Consider the following 21,981-nt stretch of genomic DNA (forward strand, 5'->3'; position numbering starts at 1 on the left):
TTCAGTTCACAGTAAAATGCATTTGGACTGAAGTCCATTGTGTAGCTCTCAAATTGGGGCACCCACTTAATGAGGATTCTTGATTGTTTTGGGGGTAATTGACCAGAAAGTTTATCAGAAGAACATACATGTAAATGGTGTACAATGGCTTTTCTTAAGGCCATTATCTTTAAAGTACATTTTAATTTATTTCCTTTATTTTCTGTTGACCCTTAGGCTTCAGATTCTCAAGGATCACTTTACTTATTCACTGTATGTTAATGTCTGCCGGTCACTCTTTGAAAAGGATAAGCTGCTCTTTTCCTTTTGTCTAACTGTAAATCTCCTGCTGCACGAGCGTTTGGTCAGTACTGTTTTCATTTGTAAGAAAAAACCCTTAGTAACACTGATTCATTAATTTATTTGTGTGGGAACATATATAAAAAGATTGCAAGTAGTTAAACAATAATACTGTTTATTATTATAGTTAAGGCAAGATGTGATCAGGAGAATAAATTTCACAGAAGTGAGATATAAATTAAGCACAGAATTCATTATGTTACTATTAAATTTTTGTATGTTTTAAAATAAATTGATTATATTAGATTTTCACAGGACTATGCATATAAATTTACTTAATATTGATACATTTACACCAGGTAGTAGTGTAAATGTTTTTAAAGACTTGTGCAAGTTACTGGAATCTGTGTGAAGTCACTGTTTTATACACTTGTGTGTTTAAGATTTATGGATTTCATATGGTGATGGTTGAATTTTGAAGACATAAAGGCTTTATTGCATTTCTTGCAAAAGATGTATACCATTAACTCATTATACTTTATGAAAAATAGTTGAAAACATGGCACATTGATGGATTTCTGCCTTTCTACAATTTCTAGAGTCAATAGGACTCTAGGCAGTCATTTTGGAAAACATGTATTTGAATAGAATGTATTCAGATTTTCACATTTAGACAAGTAATTCTGGAGTAAAACTGTCAAAAAGTAACTAAAATGGAACTATTTTGAAAACTGGTTATCATGAGTATACTGTCATGAGAAATTCTTATGAATAAATATTGAGCTATATCACTAGCTATAGAATTTCATAGAGGCCACATCTGAAACTTGCAAGTCAACACTCAACTCTTTTATAATGGTTGTAAGCTTACTAGTTTATGATGAACTCATTTCTGACTCTCCATGCTGCTTTGTTTTCCAAAGATTAATAAAGCTGAGTGGAGATTTCTGCTAACTGGTGGCATTGGACTGGATAATCCTTATGCCAACCCTTGTACATGGCTTCCTCAGAAATCCTGGGATGAAATATGTCGATTAGATGATTTGCCTGCCTTCAAAACCATTCGTAGAGAGTTTATGCACTTAAAGGATGGATGGAAGAAAGTATATGATAGTTTGGTATGTTTACCCTCTTGCTTATTCCAGTGTTTTTAAATGGAGAAAAGAATGTTAAATATCTTTTCATAAAAGCAAGATTTAAATAAGCTTTAAACAACTGGTCACATGTCAGAATGCAAACTTTGATTTATGCTATCCCCCCTTCTAAGTCAGTGGTTCTGTTTGAACTTCATTCAAACTCCTTGAAAGGTATTAAGATGCAAGAATGCTGCATGGTTCTTGAAAATATTCTTGTTGAATTTCCATGCCAGGTTTTTATTCATTATCAATGTAGATTTTGGCAATCCTAATAGCAGATGAGTTAAAATGTATGGAACAGCTGTTGTTTAGATTTTCTGAATGCAGGATACAAGCTAATAAAATTTTTTGTATGTGTCATTTGAGGAAAGGAAAAGCTTGTACAGTAGTTCTAAAACAATTTTCATGAGACTTTGTTTTACTAACTGGGGAGTATTATAATTGACACAGACATAATATTCACAATTTCCCATCTGGGATATATAGCAATTGTTGCTTTCTCTCAATTTTTCTTTAGCACAAGGGCTAATATTTTTCCAATTCCCAGTTAATTTTTTCTGTTCCTTTGTTTCTACCCTCTTGACTTCCTGCTTTCCATGAGTTTAATATGCAAGAGCTGTGCTTGGGAGAGGCTGGAGGAGAGAAAGCTAGATATGCGGAGAGTATGTTTTGTTTGGTTAACCTATATTTTATTTTGTCACCTACTTGTTCTATTATATGTGATAGTGAGATTATGTCTTCACATGAATTCAAATATCTGGAAGTGATCTCTTTTGGATGTCTCCTTGTTCGTAATAAAAATGTTTTCTAGAGACAAGTATGTATTGTGAGTACCTCAACTAATTTAAAATTAAAATTTTATTACTGTATTGAAGCATGAAGATTTCTAATTGGAGACACCACATAGCTTTTCCTAAAGTTTCACAGGTACACATGTCTCCTTTTTTCCCCACCAAGGTTTACCCCTCCTAGTATCCTGATGGCTTTCTTCTTGTGATTTTTTAATAGCTCTCAATTGGCTTCTTTATTACACACATTCTCAAGTCTCTCTTTGTAAAAAAAAAAAAAATTTTTTTAAAACTAAACAAATAATACAATAAATTTCAGTACAATACCCTTTTTACTTGTTTTGAAATATTTATTTATTTTTATAAATACATGATGAGAGAAGTGGGTAGGTTTTTAAAAATGTCTTTTGTTCCAGCTGAGAGCAGTGGCTCATGCCTGTAATCCCAGCACTTTGGAAGGTCGAGACAGGTAGATCACTTGAGGTCAGGAGTTCAAGACCAGCCTGGCCAACATGGTGAAACCCCATTTCTACTAAAAATACAAAAAATTACCTGGGCGTGGTGGTACACCACTGTAATCCCAGTTACTTGGGAGGCTGAGGCAGAATTGCTTGAACCCAGGAGGCTGAGGTTGCAGTGAGCCAAGATCACGTCACTGTACTCCAGCCTCGGTGATAGAGCAAGACTCCGTCTTAAAAAAAAAAAAAAATGCCAGTGTTTGGAGAAATAAAGGGAAAATACTAGCATAGGCACATTTACTTTTTTCATGATAAGGGATCTTTTTGTTTATTAGTGTTCATGTCAACATTAACCTGCTTAGTTCATGTCCTTGCTTTGATTCCTTTTAAAGTATATTGACTTTTCTTCTCATTATTTATTTTATAACCTTGTCCCAACTTTACACTAAATAGTAAAATTCAGACAAGCATTCTTGATTTCATTTATATATTTTTTCTAAAAGTTGGTTTATAAGTGAAAATAGTGTTCTCTTTATAATCCCCAAAATAACATTGAATTATTTACACTGTAATTTTAGGAACCACACCATGAGGTTTTCCCTGAAGAATGGGAAGATAAAGCAGATGAGTTTCAAAGGATGCTTATTATTCGTTGCTTGAGGCCAGACAAGGTAAATGTGGGCTTTGAAAACAGCTCAATGATTCCAAAGCCTTATGCCTGCTCAGTCCATCCAAATGTGCATTTCCTTATATAATCATCATGGGGGAGGTAGAGGAGCCTGCAGGAAATAATCCCACTTCTTTCTAATGCAGACATTTTTTCAAAAAGTTTGTATATTTTTCTAAAACCATCCTAAATTAGTAACTAATTGGATTATATTGTATAATTTTATTCATTTTGTGATTATTTGTTTTTAATTTTTGGTTCTCAGTACTCACAATCTACTCCCTTTGCATATTTGTAGTCTCATTTTTACTGTTAATACTTTAGTGAAATTAGTCAATGAGGTTAACATCAAGCTGATAGACTGGAATCTCTGGACTTCTCAAATGCTATCCTTGTATACAGTTTTTTGTTGGAATTTGAATTTAAGACATTTGTCATTATTGACAACAAAGGAAAATATCAATATTGTTACTTTTAACTTCTTGAAATAATAAATTTTATAACCAGTGAATCAGCAGACCTGTTATATTAGCAAATGTCAGTATTCATTGACATCCTCATTTGTATTAGATAAAAAAGATTCACCTATGAATATTGACCAATATCCACAAAGATATCAATATACTCTAAAAAACATAGACATTAGCTATGTTGGAAAAAATTGAGAAAATATCCTAGTTGTCCATTATTACCACTGAAATAGAAGTTTGACATAAATATTTCAAAACTTATTATATTCAGTTTCAGCTGTTAAGGAATAGGAGACAATGTCTCCATCCTAACCAAAAGAAAAATATAAAGCAGAACTTAGATTGTCAAAGCAATGTATTAATTTTTTAAAAATACACATCAGTGATAATATGGGGTAGGGGCTTTTTTTCGTCTATGAGCCCCACTCTGTTCACTGAACACATGGAATTCTTTCATGATGTGGCAGTCTGTTCTTAGCCAAGGCCCAAGTATCCATCAGGTAGAGGAGGCACAGTGCTTGGGAACCAGAATACTTCTGGGGGTCTATGAAAATGTTGTAGTTTCTTTTAAAATCAGAAGAATATAATCCAGTGTGTATTATATTTGTCTTTATACCAAGAATGGTAAAATGTGATTTTTAATTTTGTTTTTTTAATGGAGAAAGGGGCCTATGAAGTACCTTGGGTCCACGAAAGTCACTCTGCTACCCTGCTCTCGGATGCTGGAAGTAACTACAGTGGTTTAGCATTCTTTATGACCCTGGTGAAACATCCCACCCCTTGGTAGCCCTTTTAAAAAATTCAATCTCCATGAAAATTCTAGTGTTAAACTTCACAAGTTTTCACTTCACATATTAAATATGGGAGAATATGAGATGCTTCACATTCTTGTTTAATGTGGCTTCCTCCTCTAAAACATTTTATTAAAATGTTCGGTTTTCCACTTTGTTTCCTAAGCTAGATAAAGACTGTTATACTATAATGGTTCTGGATGTACCACTGACCTTCCCCCCTCAATATTATAAAAAGATTCATGTTTTATGTTAAGTATAATTAAAAGTGATTAATGAGCCATTTTCTAATTGCAGCAGTTTCGTCTGCAAATATTTTCCCCCAATTCTGTTTTTAAAAATTTGACACTTTAATCTGAAAATACATGGAGCTATTAATAAGATCAAGTATATCCTTCTACGTTCACTCTCTTTTTAAAGGATAATCGAGGGAGGTGGGAAGTTACATAGTCAAGCTGAGGGTTTTTTTTGGTGGGGGGGACAGGTTGGTTTGTATGTTTTTTGTTTGTTTTTAAATCAGTGGGGGTTAAATTTATGGTTTTATACTTCTCTCAGCTACTTTGCCTGATACTTTAGCCCTCTGTCTTGTAAAATCTTCATATATATTTAAAAATCTTGTCTAGTTTCCCAATTTTACTTGGATAGATAGATAAGTATGTAGACAATACTACTCACCAATATTTCTGGTTCTTCTCCCCTGTGCACACTTGAAGTGGGAGGATCGTGGCCATATCTCTTACTTTGACCAATAAAATGTGAGCAGAAGTGTTAGAGCAGAAGCATTGAACTGCCAGGGTCAGATTCTCTGAGGTGCTCTCCCTGCCATCAAAATAGTGGAATCACATATTGCTGCTATTTAAGCGCTATAAGCAGGCTTGACTGCTGAGCCAATGCATGGAGACAGTTGCCTTAAGATTCAGGTGACTTTGCAGGAACAAGAAGTAAGTTTTCATGTGTTAAGCCACTGCAGTTTGGAAATTGTTTGCCAATATGCTAAACTCAGTCTATCTTAAGTGATACAGTTAACTAGGTACCATTAGCGACACCTCCACACTCATGTCCTTAACAAAAAAAAATTGTTAGTATGCTGATATGTTATCCAGCAACTTCAAACCCTTTAATTTTACTGTTACCATGTACTCCAATTTCTAATGGTGAAATTTTGATTTTGGAATCTATATATGATAAAATGATACATGGCTATTATGCTTTTAAAAGAATGGTTTTCCAAAGAAGAATGGTAGTAGAATATGAGGGAGAGGAACAGTGCTGTATGGGGCTAATATCTGAGCTAGTATTCTGTAAGAGTTTATCTGTTTGTCATTTCTAAGAGATAATCTGTATAGCCACAGACATCCAGGAAAATCAGCAATTAATTGATCTCTAGTTTACAGTACGCTCCATGAGCACAATTTGGGGGGATCTCCTTTCCCCCATCTCCCCTCAAAACCAGCCTCACTCAGTGGTAAGAAGCCACAAATGGCAGGCCCTCTAATGCTCCAGTTTGAAAAAATGTAAAAGATTCTCACTAAATCACCAGTAGAAAAAAATGAGATGGGCTTGCACTTTCCTTTAGAATTTAATAGTTTATAGTGTTTTATTGACAAAAGAAACATATCAAATGGATAAATACTGAGGTGTGGAATGTTTTGAGTCCATTTACAAAATAAAAAGCTTCTGGCCACAGTTCTATCCTTCTAAACGGTAAACGAACAGCAAATTAATCAGCTTTCAATAAGAAACTTGTCAAATATAAGTTAATATGTTTCTCTGGCCTCAGATAAATCCAGTAGGAACTTGCAATAAATAGCAAAACATACATAGAAGACCACAAGCTTCTTTCCTGCCTTTGGGAGAATGGTTGCCTAAATTAGTCTGTAAGTTTTGTTACTGACAGATTTCATTTTACAAACGTAACGGCTGGCATAATCAGATTGAAGAGGCAAACCCAATTCTTTTGCCTTGCAAACTGAATAGCTAACACAGGTTCATTTACCTCGGGAGTTACACTTCAGTCTTGGGAGCAAGTAAGTTTTGTTCAGCTTCAACATTAAGAGTGAAACACTGCAGTCTGTCTCTGATCACTCTCAGGTGAGCACCCCTGACTTGATCCTCCAGTGCCAGCAGACAGAAAGAAGAATCACCCTCTGCCAGACACATTTGCCTGTGCAAAGTGACTGACACCAGTTTGAACCCCTCACAGAAGTGAGGCCATTTATAATTCAGACTTGCTTCAAGTAAAACCATGCACTTAAAACTCGTGTTCTTTTCATTTTGCTTGCAAAACTATAATTTCATGAAGTTAGCCTTGAGAGGAAAGAGATTACGGAGAAAGTGGGGTTTTTCTGTTAATTTTTTAAAAATCTATGGAGAAAAGACCAGCTATAGGAAAATAATAATAAAGAAAAGGGCAAGGCCAAGGCCTGGGACAGACAATTAGGATATTTTTCATTTTCCTGCAGTAAGTTTGACATCTGTGACCATTCAAATTATCTGAAACATTTACCATATGTGAAATAAGTCAGACACAGACAAATACGGAATGTTCTCACTTATAAGTAAGAGCTAAATAATGTGTATATCTGGATATAGAGTGTAGAATGATAAAAAGAGGAGACTCAGAAGGGTGAAGGGTGTGGCGGGGTAGATGACCAGAGATTACTTAAGGGGTACAAGATACATTATCTGGGTAACAGATACCCTAAAAGCCCTGACCTTACCACAACACAATCTGTGCATATAAAAAATTACACTTGCACCCTATACATTTATACAAAGTTTTTGTTTTTTTGTTTTTCTTTTTGTTTTTTTGTTTTGAGACAGAGTCTCTTTGTCACTCAGGCTGGAATGCAGTGGCGCCATCTCCTCTCTCTGCAACTTCCACCTCCTGGGTTCAAGTGATTCTCATGTCTTGGCCTCCTGAGTAGCTGAGATTACCGACATGCACCACCATGCCCAGCTAATTTTTAAACAATTTTTTTGAGATGGAGTTTCATTCTTGTTGCCCAGGCTGGAGTGCAGTGGTACAGTCTCGACTCACTGCAACCTCCATCACCTGGGTTCAAGAGAGTCTTGTGTCTCAGCTTACAGGCACGCGCCACCAAACCCGTATTTTTAGTAGAGACGGGCTTTCACCACGTTGGCCAGGCTGGTCTGAAACTTCTGCCCTCAGGTGATCCATCCGCCTCAGCCTCCCAAAGTACTGGGATCACAGGTGTGAGCCACCATGCCTGGCTGAAATTTATACAGATTTTAAAGAAGAAAAAAAAAACCTGAAACATAAAATAACATCTATAAACGAAACTTTATGTATAGATGAATTAATTATTCTGTGATTTTTGTTTAATATTTTTGTAATTAGAACTCCACTTTCACAAAAGTAGGCATCCTGAGCTTTTTATCAATTTATTCGTTCAACAGATGTTTATTTTGCACGAACAGTATATAAGTCATCCTCTTAGGTAAGTCCATGCTATCAGGCATTTATAGATGTGTTGTTGCTCACCTATACATTTTCCATGTTTGAATGAATCTAGAGAAATATTGGAGGGATTTTAAAAAATCTAATCTCTAACACAGATATTCCTTCATTGGCTCTCAGCTCCCCACCCTAACACCCTCAGTATCTCAGTCACACATGCACTAGGACTGACATTTTTTGGAAGGCATTGTGAGATGTCAGTGATTTTTACTTACAGATCTTGTGTAAGTAAATGTTCCATAGACTATAAAATCAACGTTTGGAAATATTTGTAATGTTTTCCAGAGTAGACCATCATTTTGAGATACTTGGCACCTGCACATTGCTCCTGCAGTTTGCTTCAAGTTGAGAAAAGTTGCAGGCTGATGGAACTGTCAACATAGTGCAGTGTGTTGTATATACACACAATTCCATTCTTGTATCTAAGCAGCTATTCAGTCGAGGTGATGCTGGGGCCTTCAGAAAATCTTTCTATTACTCCTTCTCTTGAGATACCACTGTTGCCTTCTGAAATTGGTATGCTTTCATAGCCCCTTATCTACTAGGAGTTTAATTTTAAACTGTAAGGTAGTGTTCACAATATTCTGTGAAGGGGCAATCCATTCATTTGCAAGAATTTGTTATTAAAAAATGAACAACAAATATTTATGACAATTTTGTGCATATGTGTGTGTGTGTGTGTATATACACACACATACTTCAGAGCAGGAAAAAAGGTACTTTTGGTAGTTAATAGATGAGAAATTGAAATTAGATAATTGTTTCAGTCTGTTTTGTGTTGCTATAACAGACAACCTAAGGCTTAGTGACTTATAAAGAAGAGAGATTAGAAACTCATGGTTCTCCAGGCTGGAAGGTGCAAGAAGAATGGCATCAACATCTGCTCAGCTTCTGGTCAGGGCTTTTGTGCAATGTCACAGCATGGCAGAAGGTCAAAAGGGAAGCAGACACCCAAAGCGTGTCTTAACTTCGTATCAACTAATTCTTCACTTCATTCCATTTGTTTTGTCAGCACGGAAGTACTGGGTATGGGAAAAGATAAGCATAGTAGTAAAGGGAGTACAGATTTGAAAAAAGCAAAGGAGAAAATTGAAACATGAGTGGATTCTTCTCTCCCACATTACTTTCTCCTGTGTTTTGTTCCTAGGTTTACTTTTCCCTTTCATTTTGAGACTTTTTTAATGAGTAAAAGTACGTATCAGTTGATTTTTTTCCAGGAAAATAGAATAGTTTTATGCTGAGTAGTTAACAACATTGTTTCAATTTCTGCCAAACTTAATGAAGGTGTCAAAATATTTGTTTGATGTGAGTGAGGCATGAACATGGGAGCCAGGTGACAATGTCTCCTGCTTGACTTTATCAGAAGCATTGCAGACGCGCCCTTGAAAAGTGAAGTAGAAAAAGATCCCTTACATTTTACTAATATAGCATTTAATCCCCTGTTCAGGGAGAAGCATTTTTAGGCCTTCTTTGCTTTGCTATATATTGAATTTTCTTTTTTGCGTAGAAGACAACCAAGCTGAATTAACAATATCATGTTAGAGTATTGAAATACCAAATAACTTCTTTAAAGTAGCTACTTTAGAGTAATAAATATATATCTTTTTTATCACACATCCACTTGCCATGATAGGAATTTATATTCAGTTTGAAAATAAATAGCAGCTACAAATATACATGTGGACAACATGATGAACGCAATTTGTTTAATTATTGGTGTGCTTTGAGTTTGTCCCCACCAAAACTCACCTTGAAATCTAATCCCAAATGTGGCGGTGTTGGGAGGCGAGGCGTAATGGGAGGTGTGAGGGTCATGAGAATAGATCCATCATAAACGTCTTGGTGTAGACCCTTCGTCAGAAAGCAGCAATGATGTACCCGAGGCTGTACATCAGTCATACTGATTAATGCAATTCCACCCTCGCATCGAGGCCTGAAAAGGAGCAATTAGCAGAGACACCAAGCTGCAGAGTTCTGCTGTTTCTCAAACAGGCTCCCAGAAAATTCTCAGACATGCTGTCAGAAATTCTACACAACATAGTTTTGTTTGGTTTCTTGGGTGTATGGTTTGTTTCTCTTGAACAGAGCTCTTCCTTTCCTTCTCCTTCTTTTCCACACTGACATCAATTCTTTCTTGATGATGTGGGGAAATTTTGCACAACTTACACTACAATTTCTACTTTTGAGTTGTGAATTTTTGAAACATATTTAGTGGGGTTTTTTTGTTTGTTTGTTTGTTTGTTTTTTTGAGACGGAGTCTTGCTCTGTCGCCCAGGCTGGAGTGCAGTGCCCAGATCTCGGCTCACTGCAAGCTCTGCCTCCTGGGTTTACACCATTCTTCTGCCTCAGCCTCCTGAGTAGCTGGGACTACAGGCGCCCACCACCTCGCCCGGCTAGTTTTTTGTATTTTTTAGCAGAGACGGGGTTTCACCGGGTTAGCCAGGATGGTCTCAATCTCCTGACCTCGTGATCCGCCCGTCTCGGCCTCCCAAAGTGCTGGGATTACAGGCTTGAGCCACCGCGCCCGGCCAATTAGTGTTTTATAACTTAAGAGTTCAGGTTTCTTCTTCAACCACTATGTCTTGAACATTCATTTGAAGGGGACCAAAAAAGTCTTTGAATGTTTGTGTCAGTTACCACTAACCTTTTATTATCTGAATATTTTATGATATTTCCTATCTAAAAGGCATTTATATAAACATTGATGCCTTGGACTCCCCACCATTAATGAATACCTAAACTAATAGAGAGCTAGGGTACTTTGTTTTAAAACACTTTTGAATCTAAATTTTTAATGATTTTAGGCAGATTTCAAATATTCTTCCAACTATATCCTTGTCTCTTTCTAGGTTATTCCAATGTTGCAAGAATTTATAATCAACAGATTGGGGCGTGCATTCATTGAACCACCCCCCTTTGATTTAGCCAAGGCATTTGGAGACAGTAACTGCTGTGCACCACTGATTTTCGTGCTCTCTCCTGGAGCAGATCCCATGGCTGCCCTTCTAAAATTTGCCGATGACCAGGTACCTTACAATAGATGAAGTTATCGAATATTATTTTTAAAAAGCAATACTTGCTTATAATTGAAATTTTAAAGATGAGGGAAAGGTAGAAATTTGTCACTTAACCTTTGAAAGTTATCAAAGGTTGACAGAATCCCAAGAAAATGATACTAAAATGGCAGCACTGACACTAAAAAAGAACTCCTTATCCAAATTAAAATCTAATTAAAACCAGAATTGGGATTTAAGGGACATTTACTTTTATTTGGGGTGGGGGAACAGGAAACTCTTTGGCATTATTTGCACCAGTGTATGAACTTGAGTTGATTTCATAAATTCAAGCCTGGACAGTGACCACAGGGGTGCACCTTTTCTAATCCCACCCCTCTGCCACTCTCTAAAGGGGTACCTTCTTTGACTTTCTAAAACAACTGTACATTGTGGTCACTGTATTAGATTAAAATATGTTCTACTATTTACATACCTTGTCTGTCTTTAAAAATTAATTCAAATGAATTCAGTACAAATGTTCTTACATCATATGGTCTAGAACAAGAAAATGATAAACAGATGATTGGGCATTTCCTGAGTTGAATTTTTTCCAATTTGGTACAATTAAAATAACACAGTGTGGTAATGCTGCTATTTCTAAAACCACCACCACCACTTGTATTGAGTGCTTAATGTATACTGTTGACTTTGCTAGACCTTGTTACATACATGTTCTACAACCCCATTAGGTAGATGGTGGTATCTTTATTATACAGATAGGAACACTAAAGCATGGAGAGGTTAAGTATCTCCTCAAAGGACATGTAGCTGAGAGGTTAAAAAAAATTTACTAGGCCAAAAAAATTGATGTAAGGCATAGAAAAAAATTTAAGAAGACTTTTAACATAAGGAGGAAATAAAAAGGACTGGCTGCTTTGTAGCAACTCCTAAAATCTAAAGCTGAAAAGAAAACTATAAATAGGTGAACTTGTCCTATTTCCTCCAGATTTTTGAATTACATATTTTTGCATGAGTGTAATTCTTATATACAGAAGAATAGATGGCTTAGCATAGTACTTTCTATTTGTTGAAGAAGCATTGGAACGTGGCTGTGGTGATTGGAGGAGATGAACTCTGAGATGTGTGAAGGACCAGATCATGTAGGGTCTCTGTAGGCCACATTAAGGACATTGAGTAAGATGGGAAGATGGAGGAGTCGGGTTTTAAGCAACAAACTGACATGATCTGACCTATAATTTATAAAGTTCATCCTAGTTGGAGCCTGAAGAATTTATTTGGGTTGTGCAGAATGGAAGGAGGCCACTAGTAATGGGGGGTGGCTATTGAAAGTCCAGGAAGAGCAATGGTGGGTAGGAGTAGAGTGGGAGTGGTGGAGGTGTTCACTTTTATGTAGGACTCACCTCTCCTAATCAACACAAGCTTGACGACCCTTTGAGCCCCTCCGAGTTGCTCTTTGTGTCTCTCCTCACATTGTATATAAGATTATTCTCCGGCTCCTATGTGGGTCCTACTCTGTGCATTCTCTTCACTTGCTGTCTCCACTTCTTCCAGAAACAGCAGGATCCAGCTCTAGTTTGTTTTCTGCTGCCTCTACCAGCTAGCTAGTGACAATAAGCCATGGGCATTCGGGAGGGACTGAGACCCCACTCTTCCATATCCAGGCCTCTTCTAAAGGGGCAGTCTGGTGATAACTACCCCAGAAAGGAGACCCAGAAGCCATGGATGGATTGGAATACAGTAGAACTGAATACAGGAAAACATTCCCACAGAATTCTCTAAAGAAACTGACATGGGAATCAGTGACAATTTTTAAAATTCTCTTTTATACAGTAGCCAAAATAACTAAAATATAGTTATTCAAAGATCTGGAGGAAACAGGACAAGTTCATCTGTCTCTTTTTAGTTTTCTTTTCAGCTTTGGATTTTAGGAGTTGCTGCAAGACTGCCAGTGCCTTTCACCTCCTCCTTATGTTAACAGTCTATTTAATTTATTCTTTCTATCCCTTCTATCAACAACCAAAGACTACAGAATTTTCCATTTATTGCCATGACTATTTCCTACATGAATTGACTTGCTTTTTACCTAAGTGTTTATAAGATTCTTTGTCAAAGAGAGGTTTTTAGGGATGCATGTGTTTGACTTTTTGAGACATGTGACCCAATTAAATTGTAATATAGTTAATGTTAACATTTTAAAAAATAACAATATTGATGTTTCTTAAAATGTGATTTTAAATAATATCTTTACTATTCTTGTACACAGGGGTATGGGGGATCAAAACTTAGCTCTTTATCTCTTGGTCAAGGCCAAGGGCCCATTGCTATGAAGATGTTAGAAAAAGCTGTCAAGGAAGGAACCTGGGTTGTTCTTCAGAATTGTCACCTTGCGACATCTTGGATGCCAACCCTTGAGAAAGTCTGTGAGGTAAAAATGCAAGTTTATACTGATTAGATTGTATTCCCTGAATCTAATGAGTAATATACATAACATTCAGGTAGCTCCATTCGTCTCTAATTTGGAGAGTTGCAGGTTAGTGCTTGGACTGGATTACAGGAGAGAGAGGCTCACATTGAAAACCAGATCTGGAGGAACAGAGGTGAGAACATAGCCAGGCCTTGGCAAATCCCTCTTAACAGGGACAAGGGCTCATCCAGTGAGATGGAAATATCCTCAATCCCGAGGAGCAGGCTCGAGGAGGAGAGTAAATCACAGGGTAGACACATATCAACTTACTTTTTATAACAATGGCCTAAAGTAACCAAGGAGGACTGTTCAAGGTGAAATTCATGTGGCACTGTAATTCAAAGCCTTCAGAATGTCACTTTTCTTTACTTGTCTCCCAGTTGGCCAGTTACCCTGCCACAGTAGATCAATCTGAAACCAAAAGGGTGCTGTTCCCACCCACCTTGCAGTGGGTCATGGGACTTCCCTGTTCTGGTTGGCAGAAATTCCAGCAAAAAAACTCCATGTAGCTCAACTGAGTAAACAGAAAGCCTGGCACTTGATCTCAACAAACACAGAGAAAATGAATCCTCTGGAATTACCCGTGACTCTAGCCCACTCCTAATTCCCTCCTAAATAACCATGGTGATGATAGAAGTTGCACCATCCACCCATCTGGCTTTGTTTTTTCTTTATGTCACTTAGCGCCAGTTTGTTCTGGCCGTGTCTCCCACTAGAATGTAAGCATCATGAAGACAGTGACTTTGTCTTTATCTGTTGTATCCTCTGCTTTCCCTCCAGCACCTTGAACAGTGAGGCCCATAGGATACAATCGGTAGATATTTATTGAATTAGTGAATGGATATTGCTTCACTGCCTGACACTTTTCGATGGCCTCCCAAGGCACACACAACAAAGTTCAAACCCCCAGCATGACCTACAGCACCCTTCAGAACCTGACCTTTGCCTACTTCTCAAGTTTCTTCTTAGGCCACTTTCATCGTGACTTCTATGCTCCAGCCTTTTGAACTTCTTTCACTTTTATTGGTGCAGCGCACTTTCTCAGGAATATAGGTCATCATAGTTGATGTAATTTCTGCCTGAAAAACTATTCTTTTTACCATTTGCCTTACAACATCTCCTCATGCTTCACGCCTTATATCAGAGGTGTTTTGTTGTTGTTGTTGTTGTTTTGAGATGAAGTCTCAATCTCTCACCCAGGCTGGAGTTCTGTGGCACGATATTGGCTCTCTGCAACCTCCGCCTCCCAGGTTCAAGCGATTCTGGTGCCTCCGCCTCCTGAGTAGCTAGGATTACAGGTGCCCCCCAACCATGGCCGGCTAAATTTTTGTATTTTTAGTAGAGACAGGGTTTCACCATGTTGTCCAGGCTGGTCTCGAACTCTTGAGCTCAGGTGATCTGCCCGCCTTGGCCTCCCAAAGAGTTGGGATTACAGGTGTGAGCCATCAGGCCTGGCCTATCAGAGGTTTTATATTTGTGCCTGTCTGCTTATGATTCATCTGTCTCCAGACTGTTCTCATGGCCTGTTGAATTGTATTATGTATACACATCACAGAGTCCTGTAAGAGAGAAATCTGTCCCTAGTGGATTGGCTCAGATCCCCGTTAATCATGTTACTGAAGTCACTAGACCATAGGGCAGCTGGTAGGAGAAAAAGAATGGTGCTTTCACCCACCATATTATTATTAAAAAACATAGACATCTATGCCTCCTTCCTTTATCCACCCCTTCACCATAGGAATGCTCGGGGTTTTTTTTTTTTTACTGATAAAGATTTGCCATTTCAAGAAACATGGATAACATTAACATGGACAAGTCGGGGAGGTAGCAGTAGGAAGTGGGACTGGACAGAAGGGAGGGGAAAGGTCCATGATAATTCTTCCTAGGCCCTATACGGCCTTGCAATGGTGCTAATTGAGTGTTTTGTTACCCTTGGCAGTCCAGGTGTGACCATCCCCTTGAATAAATAGAGCGATTAGTACTAAGTTTTGATGTTTCAGATTATCCCAGTTTTTCTCACCTTTAAAATACTCTCTCTCATCTAATCTCTGCTTGGTTTAATATTGACTTATCTGAGTGCGTTGTTTGTTCTAACAACCTGGCTATAGCAAGAAAAATGGATTAGTCTTAATCTAGCCCTGGGACAGAGAATTATTTCTGTAAATATTTCAGCAACATCAGTGCACATACAAGAGTTTTGGGAATGTCTTAGTTATTTGGACCAACTCTGAATTATATAGCACTTTTGTAAACTTTATAGTCACATGAATTAATGTTACCAAGGAAATGATAACACGCTGGGCCTTCTCAACTATGCTTTATTGTTTTAGGAGCAGAATCGGATTTTAAAGCTTTTGCCGAAAATTGTAGCAGTTACATTTCTACTTTGTAAAAATACTTCCTCCCCCTTCCAACTCATCCTTCATATGTATGCTCTTGAGATTTTCTTTGGGTTGTATTTACCCTTTTGTATCTGATTTATTTTCTTACAGGAGTTAAGCCCAGAGTCAACACATCCAGATTTCCGAATGTGGCTGACAAGTTACCCATCTCCAAATTTCCCTGTGTCAGTACTGCAGAATGGAGTGAAAATGACCAATGAAGCACCAAAAGGTTTACGGGCTAATATCATTCGATCATACCTCATGGACCCGATCTCTGATCCAGAGTTCTTTGGCAGCTGCAAAAAGCCTGTTAGTAATGGTTGAGTCTTGTTACCTCGGTCCTGTAAAGCAGTTCAAGTGGCCCCTGGTGATCATGGATGTGTGCACTGAGTAAAACTAAAAATTAAATAGGCCTCCTGCACCGCAGTGCAGTAGGTTTTGATAACTGATTATTGACTGTGCTGAAGTCAATTTTATTAATATTTTATTTTAATTTTAGCACCAGCCTCATTCCTGCTCAGCTGAGATCTTATGGGGTGTCATTAATAACGTAGCTTTCTATTTAGAAAGTCAGCTGTAAGACATTCCCAGTACAAATCTGCAAGATTGGAGAATCTTGTTTCAGGATATTAACCGAGCCTTGTGCTATTTGGAGCCATGTCTCTAAATTAAAACATGAAAATATTTCCTTCATATAACTATAATGACAGCCAAAATGATTTTACTCCTTGATTGATGGGACTCATAAGGGTCTTTTTTAGCGTCACCAGGCAAGCAGGGAAACCACCCACTGCTTTCATGATTAGAATTGTGTATGTGAATGTCTGTGACCTAAAATTGTTTCACAGCGTTTTGCCATAATTAAAAATGGAAGAGTTTCTTTTTAAGAGGGGTTATGAACCTTTGTAAGTTTTTGCTATTAAAAAGCTCACACGCTTGATGTCTGAATTTGTTTTAAATGCACATCAAAGAAAACATTAAAAATAAAGAAGTACTTTCATTAAACAAAAGTCTTGGGTACTAAAAAAAAAGGGAGTGCCTATATTTAAAACTAAGTCAAACCATCTCTTAAGCTTCTAAGACCTGCCATAGGACTAGCTTTTGCATTGATTAGGCCCAGAGAGAGCAGGTTACTCCCAGATAGGTGATGAGGGCATTTCTGCATATGATGGACTAGACAGAGCTTCTTTGCAAAATTTAACTCAAACCCTCCCTTTCTTCTAGATCAAAAGGTCTCTCCAGCAGTAGTCGCATTTATTGGAGGTCCAGGAATTTATGAAACATAGCCCAAACCAAAACCAAAGTCTCATTAAATGCCAAAGCAGCACATCATAATTTTTGTTTTAACTTTTTATTTGAAAATAATTTTAATCTTACAGAAAAATTGCAAGTAAAAAAATAGTACAAGGCCCAGGCATGATGGCGCCCACCTGTAATCCCAGTGCCTTGGGAGGCTGAGGCAAGAGGATGGTTTGAGACCAGGAGTTTGTGGTCAGCCTGGACAATATAGTGAGACCCATAGCTCTATAAAAAATGAAATAAAAAATTAGCCAGGCCTGGTGGCACACACCTATAGTCCAGCTACTCAAGAGGCTGAGGAGGGAGGGAGCCCAGGAGTTTGAGGCTGCAGTGAGCCATGATCACCCCACTGCACTCCAGCCTGGGTGACAGAGCAAGAAGACCCTATTTCTAAATAAACAACAATAGTACAAGGAGTATCCTACACCTGTTTACCCATATTCATTTCCTGTTAACATTTTATTCCTTTTGCTTTATTTTTGTCTCCCCTCTCTCCCCCTTCCCCTCACCATTCCTCCCCCACCCCCACATCAGGTACATGTAAATTAGATAAGTTAGATATATCATGGCCCTTTATCATTACATTTTTTGGGTGTAAATTTTGTAAGAATAGGGATATTATCTTATTCTGGTATAGTTATTACTTTTAGTAAGTTTAAGAAGGATACGCTGTTATTTAATCTATCATTTGTGTTTCAGTTTTGTCAGTTGATGCAGTAATGTCCATTAGAGCATTTTCCTGTCCATGACAGCATTGGTTTAGTATTAATTGCCTCATCTTTTTTAATCTGGCACATTTCCCAAGCCTTTCTTTGTCTTTTATGACATTGATATCTCTGAAGAAGTCATCTCCCCCTGTTTTTTTTGTTTTTTTTTAATGTATGTGTGTGTGTGTATTTTTTTTTTTTTTTGTACTTTCAACTTTTATTTTAGATTCAGGGGAAACATTTACAGGTTACATGGGTATACTGAGTGATGCTGAGGTTTGGGATATGAATGATCCTGTCACCCAGGTAGTGAGCATAGTACCCAACCATTTTTCAGCCCTTGCCCCCTCACTCCCTTTCCCCTTAGTAGTCTCCAGTATGTATTCTTTCTTTCTTTCTTTCCTTTCTTTCTTTCTCTTTCTTTCTTTCTTTCTTTCTTTCCTTTCTTTCTTTCCTTTCCTGTCTTTCTTTCTCTTTCTTTCCTTCTTTCTTTTTTCTTTCTTTTTTTCTTTCCTTCTTTCCTTCTTTTTTTCTTTCTTTCTCTCTCTCTCTCTCTTTCTTTCTTTCTTTCTTTCTTTCTTTCCTTTCCTTTCCTTTCCTTTCCTTTCCTTCCTTTCCTTTCCTTTCCTTTCCTTTCCTTTCCTTCCTTCCTTTCCTTTCCTTTCCTTCCTTCCTTCCTTCCTTCTTCCTTCCTTTTTTTTTTTTTTTGAGACGGGGTCTCACTCTATTGCCCAGATTGGAGTGCAGTGGCTCAATCACAGCTCACTGCAACCTCCACGTCTCAGGCTCAAATGATTATCCCACCTCAGCCTCATGAGTAGATGGGACTACACGCACATACCACTACACCTGGCTAATTTTTGTATTTTTTGGCAGAGACGGGGTTTCACCATGTTGGCCAGGCTGGTCTCAAGCACCTGACCTAAGTGGTCTGCCCTCCTTGGCCTCCCAAAGTTCTGGGATTACAGGAATGAGCCACCGCACCTGACCTATTGTTTCCTTCTTTGTGTCTGACTTTACCCGATGTTTAGCTCCTACTTATAAGTGAGAAGATGCAGTATTTGGTTTTCTGCTCCTGCATTAACTAGCTTAGGATGATGGCCTCCAGCTGCATCCATGTTGCTGCAAGGAGCATGACTTCATTCTTTTTTATGGCTGCATAGTGTGCCACAGTGTATAAGTACTACATTTTCTTAATCCAATCCACTGATGTGCTCTAAGGTTGATTCCATGTCTTTGCTGTTGCAATTAGTGCTGAGAACATACGAGTTCATGTGTCTTTTGAGCAGAATGATTTATCTTCTCTGGATATACATGCAGTAATGGGATTGTTTGGTGGAGTGGTAGTTCTAAGTTATTTAAGAAATCTCCAAACTGCTTTCCACAGTGGCTAAATTAATTTACATTCCTACCAACAGTGTATAAGCATTCCCTTTTCTCTGCAGCCTCACCAGCATCCATTGTGTTTTGACTTTTTAGTAACAGCCATTCTGACTGGTATAAGATGGTATCTCGTGGTGGTTTTGATTTACATTTCTCTGATGATTAGTGATGTGGAGCACTTTTTTATGTTTCTTGGCCACTTGTATGTCTTCTTTCAAGAAGTATCTGTTCATGTCTTCTGCCCATTTTAATGGGGTTATTTGTTTATTGCTTGCTAAATTGTTTAAGTTCCTTATAGATTCTGAATATTTTAGACCTTTGTCAGATGCATAGTTTGCAAATATTTTCTCCCATTCTGAAGGTTATCTTTTTACTCTGTTGATAGTTTCTTTTGCTGTGCAGAAGCTCTTTAGTTTAATTAATTTTTGTTTTTGTTGCAATTGCTTTTGAGGACTTAGCCAAAAATTATTTTCCAAGGCCAGTTTTGAGAAGGGTATTTCCTCTGTTTTCTTCTAGGATTTTTATAGTTTGAATTTTTACATTTAAGTCTTTAATCCATTGTGAGTTAATTTTTGAATATGGTGAAATGTAGGGATCCAGTTTCATTCTTCTGCATATGGCTAGCCAGCTATCCTAGTACCATTTATTGAATAGGGAGTCTTTTCTCCATTACTTATTTTTGTCAACTTCGTCAAAGAGCAGATGGCTGTAGGTGTGCAGCTTTATTTCTGGGTTCGCTATTCTTTTCCATTGGTCTATGTGTCCGTTTTTCTTTTTTTTTTTTTTTTTAAAACCAGTACCATGCTGTTTTGGTTACTGTAACCTTGTAGTATAATTTAAAGTTGGGTAATATGATGACTCTGGTATTATTCTTTTTGCTTAGGATTGTTTTTGGTTCTTTATGAGTTGTAGAATTAGTTTTTTCTAATTCTGTGAAAAATGACATTGATAGTTTGATAGGAATGGTGTTGAGTGTGTATATTGCTTTGGGGTGTATGGCCATTTTAAGAGTATTGATTCTTCCAGTCCATGAATGTGGAGTTTTTCCATTTGTTTGAGTCACCTGTGATTTCTTTCAGCAGTGTTTTGTGGTTCTCCTTGTAGAGATTTTTCACCTCCTTAGTTAAATGTATTCCTAGGTATTGTGTGGGATGGAAGGCAGCTATTATTATAAATGGGATTGTGTCCTTGATTTGATTTTCAGCTTGAACATTATTGGTGTATGGAAATTCTGCTAATTTTTATACATTGATTTTGTATTCTGAAACTTTACTGAAGTCATTTATCAGTTCTAAGAGTCTTTTGGCAGTCTTTGGTGTTTTCTAGGTATAGAATCATATTGTCAGCAAAGAGAGAGAAGAGTTTGTCTTCTTCTTTTTCTATTTGGATGTCTTATTTTTTCTCTTGCCTGTTTACTATGGCTAGGACTTCCTCTCTGGTTTTTAATAAATTTCTCATTTTGGTTTTTTTATGTTTTCTCATAATTAGATTCAGGTGATTCATTCTTAGCCAAGATATTCCATAGGTGATACTGTATGCTCAGAGATCACATCTGGAGGCACATGATGCCATTTGTCCTTCACTGATGATACTAATTCTGATCACCGAGACAAAGTATTGCCTTATTTCCTCACTGTATAATAACTGTTTTCCCCTTTGCCACGAATAATCGGTCTGTGGGGGAGATACTTTAGCACCATGAAAATATCCCATTCCTCCTCAAAATCCAGTCCCAACCCAGACTTAGTAATCATTAATGATTCTTACCCGATCCAGTTATTCCTGTGACGATTGTAAAAATGTTATTTCCCACCCGAGTGCTCCCTTCCACATTCAACACTTGGCACTCTACTATAAGCAACAGTTCTCCCTTCTCCGCCATTTGTGTATCCATTAATTGGCATGGACTATGAATTCCTAGGCTTTTTTTTCCTCCTCAATGGTACATTAAGTATTTTCATTGCTATACTTGAGTCTTTTGGTGCTCAGATTGTTCCAGAGTTGGTCAATTAGGGCTCGTTCAAACTGCTTCCTCTGTACTTGGTATAGGTTCCATATTTTAAAAAAAATATTCTATTATCTGATGATTAGTAGCAGTAGTACCTCTTACTTTCTGACATAAGATGTTCCAGGCTCATGGTATGCCTATCTTGCCCCAGCTCTGGAATCAGCCAGTTTTCTGAAGAATCCCGTTTCCTTTTAATGGAGAATGGCATTAGAGAGCATGGTTTGGGTGTTAGAGGAGCTTATTGCTACTGCATTATCTGTATTTTCTTGACGCTTTCAGTGGAGAGAACTTAGAAGTATACACATGTACACACATACACAAATGTACAAATATACATGCACATCTACATGCAAATATATAAATATACATACACATGCATGCAGACAAGTTCATGTGCACATAAATACTACATACATATTTTATAAGTGATGAATTCATACTAATGCCTCCAATTTCAGTCACTCTTCTCAGATATCTTTTTTGCTTTTCCTCATTCCATATATGTATGTCCCTTCTTCTGCAATGAGAAGCCTGGCTTTCAACATATCAGCACATTTACTGATTTGCTCAATTCTCTAATATATTGAAAATAGTCCAGAATTAGCCCAGCATGTTTAACCTCTGTGGTTAAATTTATGCTACTTTTTCT

At 37.5% G+C, this 21,981-nt stretch overlaps 1 protein-coding gene across 1 annotated transcript in view; it reads left to right on the plus strand.

Moving 5' to 3' along the window:
- The window catches only part of DNAH7 (dynein axonemal heavy chain 7), a 341,498-nt gene that overhangs the window by 281,616 nt on the left and 37,901 nt on the right, over nt 1–21,981 (plus strand). Inside the window, exons 52-57 of the mRNA XM_033230791.1 lie at nt 217–343; nt 1,203–1,397; nt 3,240–3,332; nt 10,920–11,096; nt 13,351–13,512; nt 16,044–16,244. Of these exons, the coding sequence (XP_033086682.1) occupies nt 217–343; nt 1,203–1,397; nt 3,240–3,332; nt 10,920–11,096; nt 13,351–13,512; nt 16,044–16,244 (955 nt within the window). The remainder of the gene's footprint in view (nt 1–216; nt 344–1,202; nt 1,398–3,239; nt 3,333–10,919; nt 11,097–13,350; nt 13,513–16,043; nt 16,245–21,981) is intronic.

This window comes from Trachypithecus francoisi, unplaced genomic scaffold (genome assembly GCF_009764315.1).
Source record: "Trachypithecus francoisi isolate TF-2019V2 unplaced genomic scaffold, Tfra_2.0 Lachesis_group13, whole genome shotgun sequence".
Lineage (NCBI taxonomy): Eukaryota > Metazoa > Chordata > Mammalia > Primates > Cercopithecidae > Trachypithecus > Trachypithecus francoisi.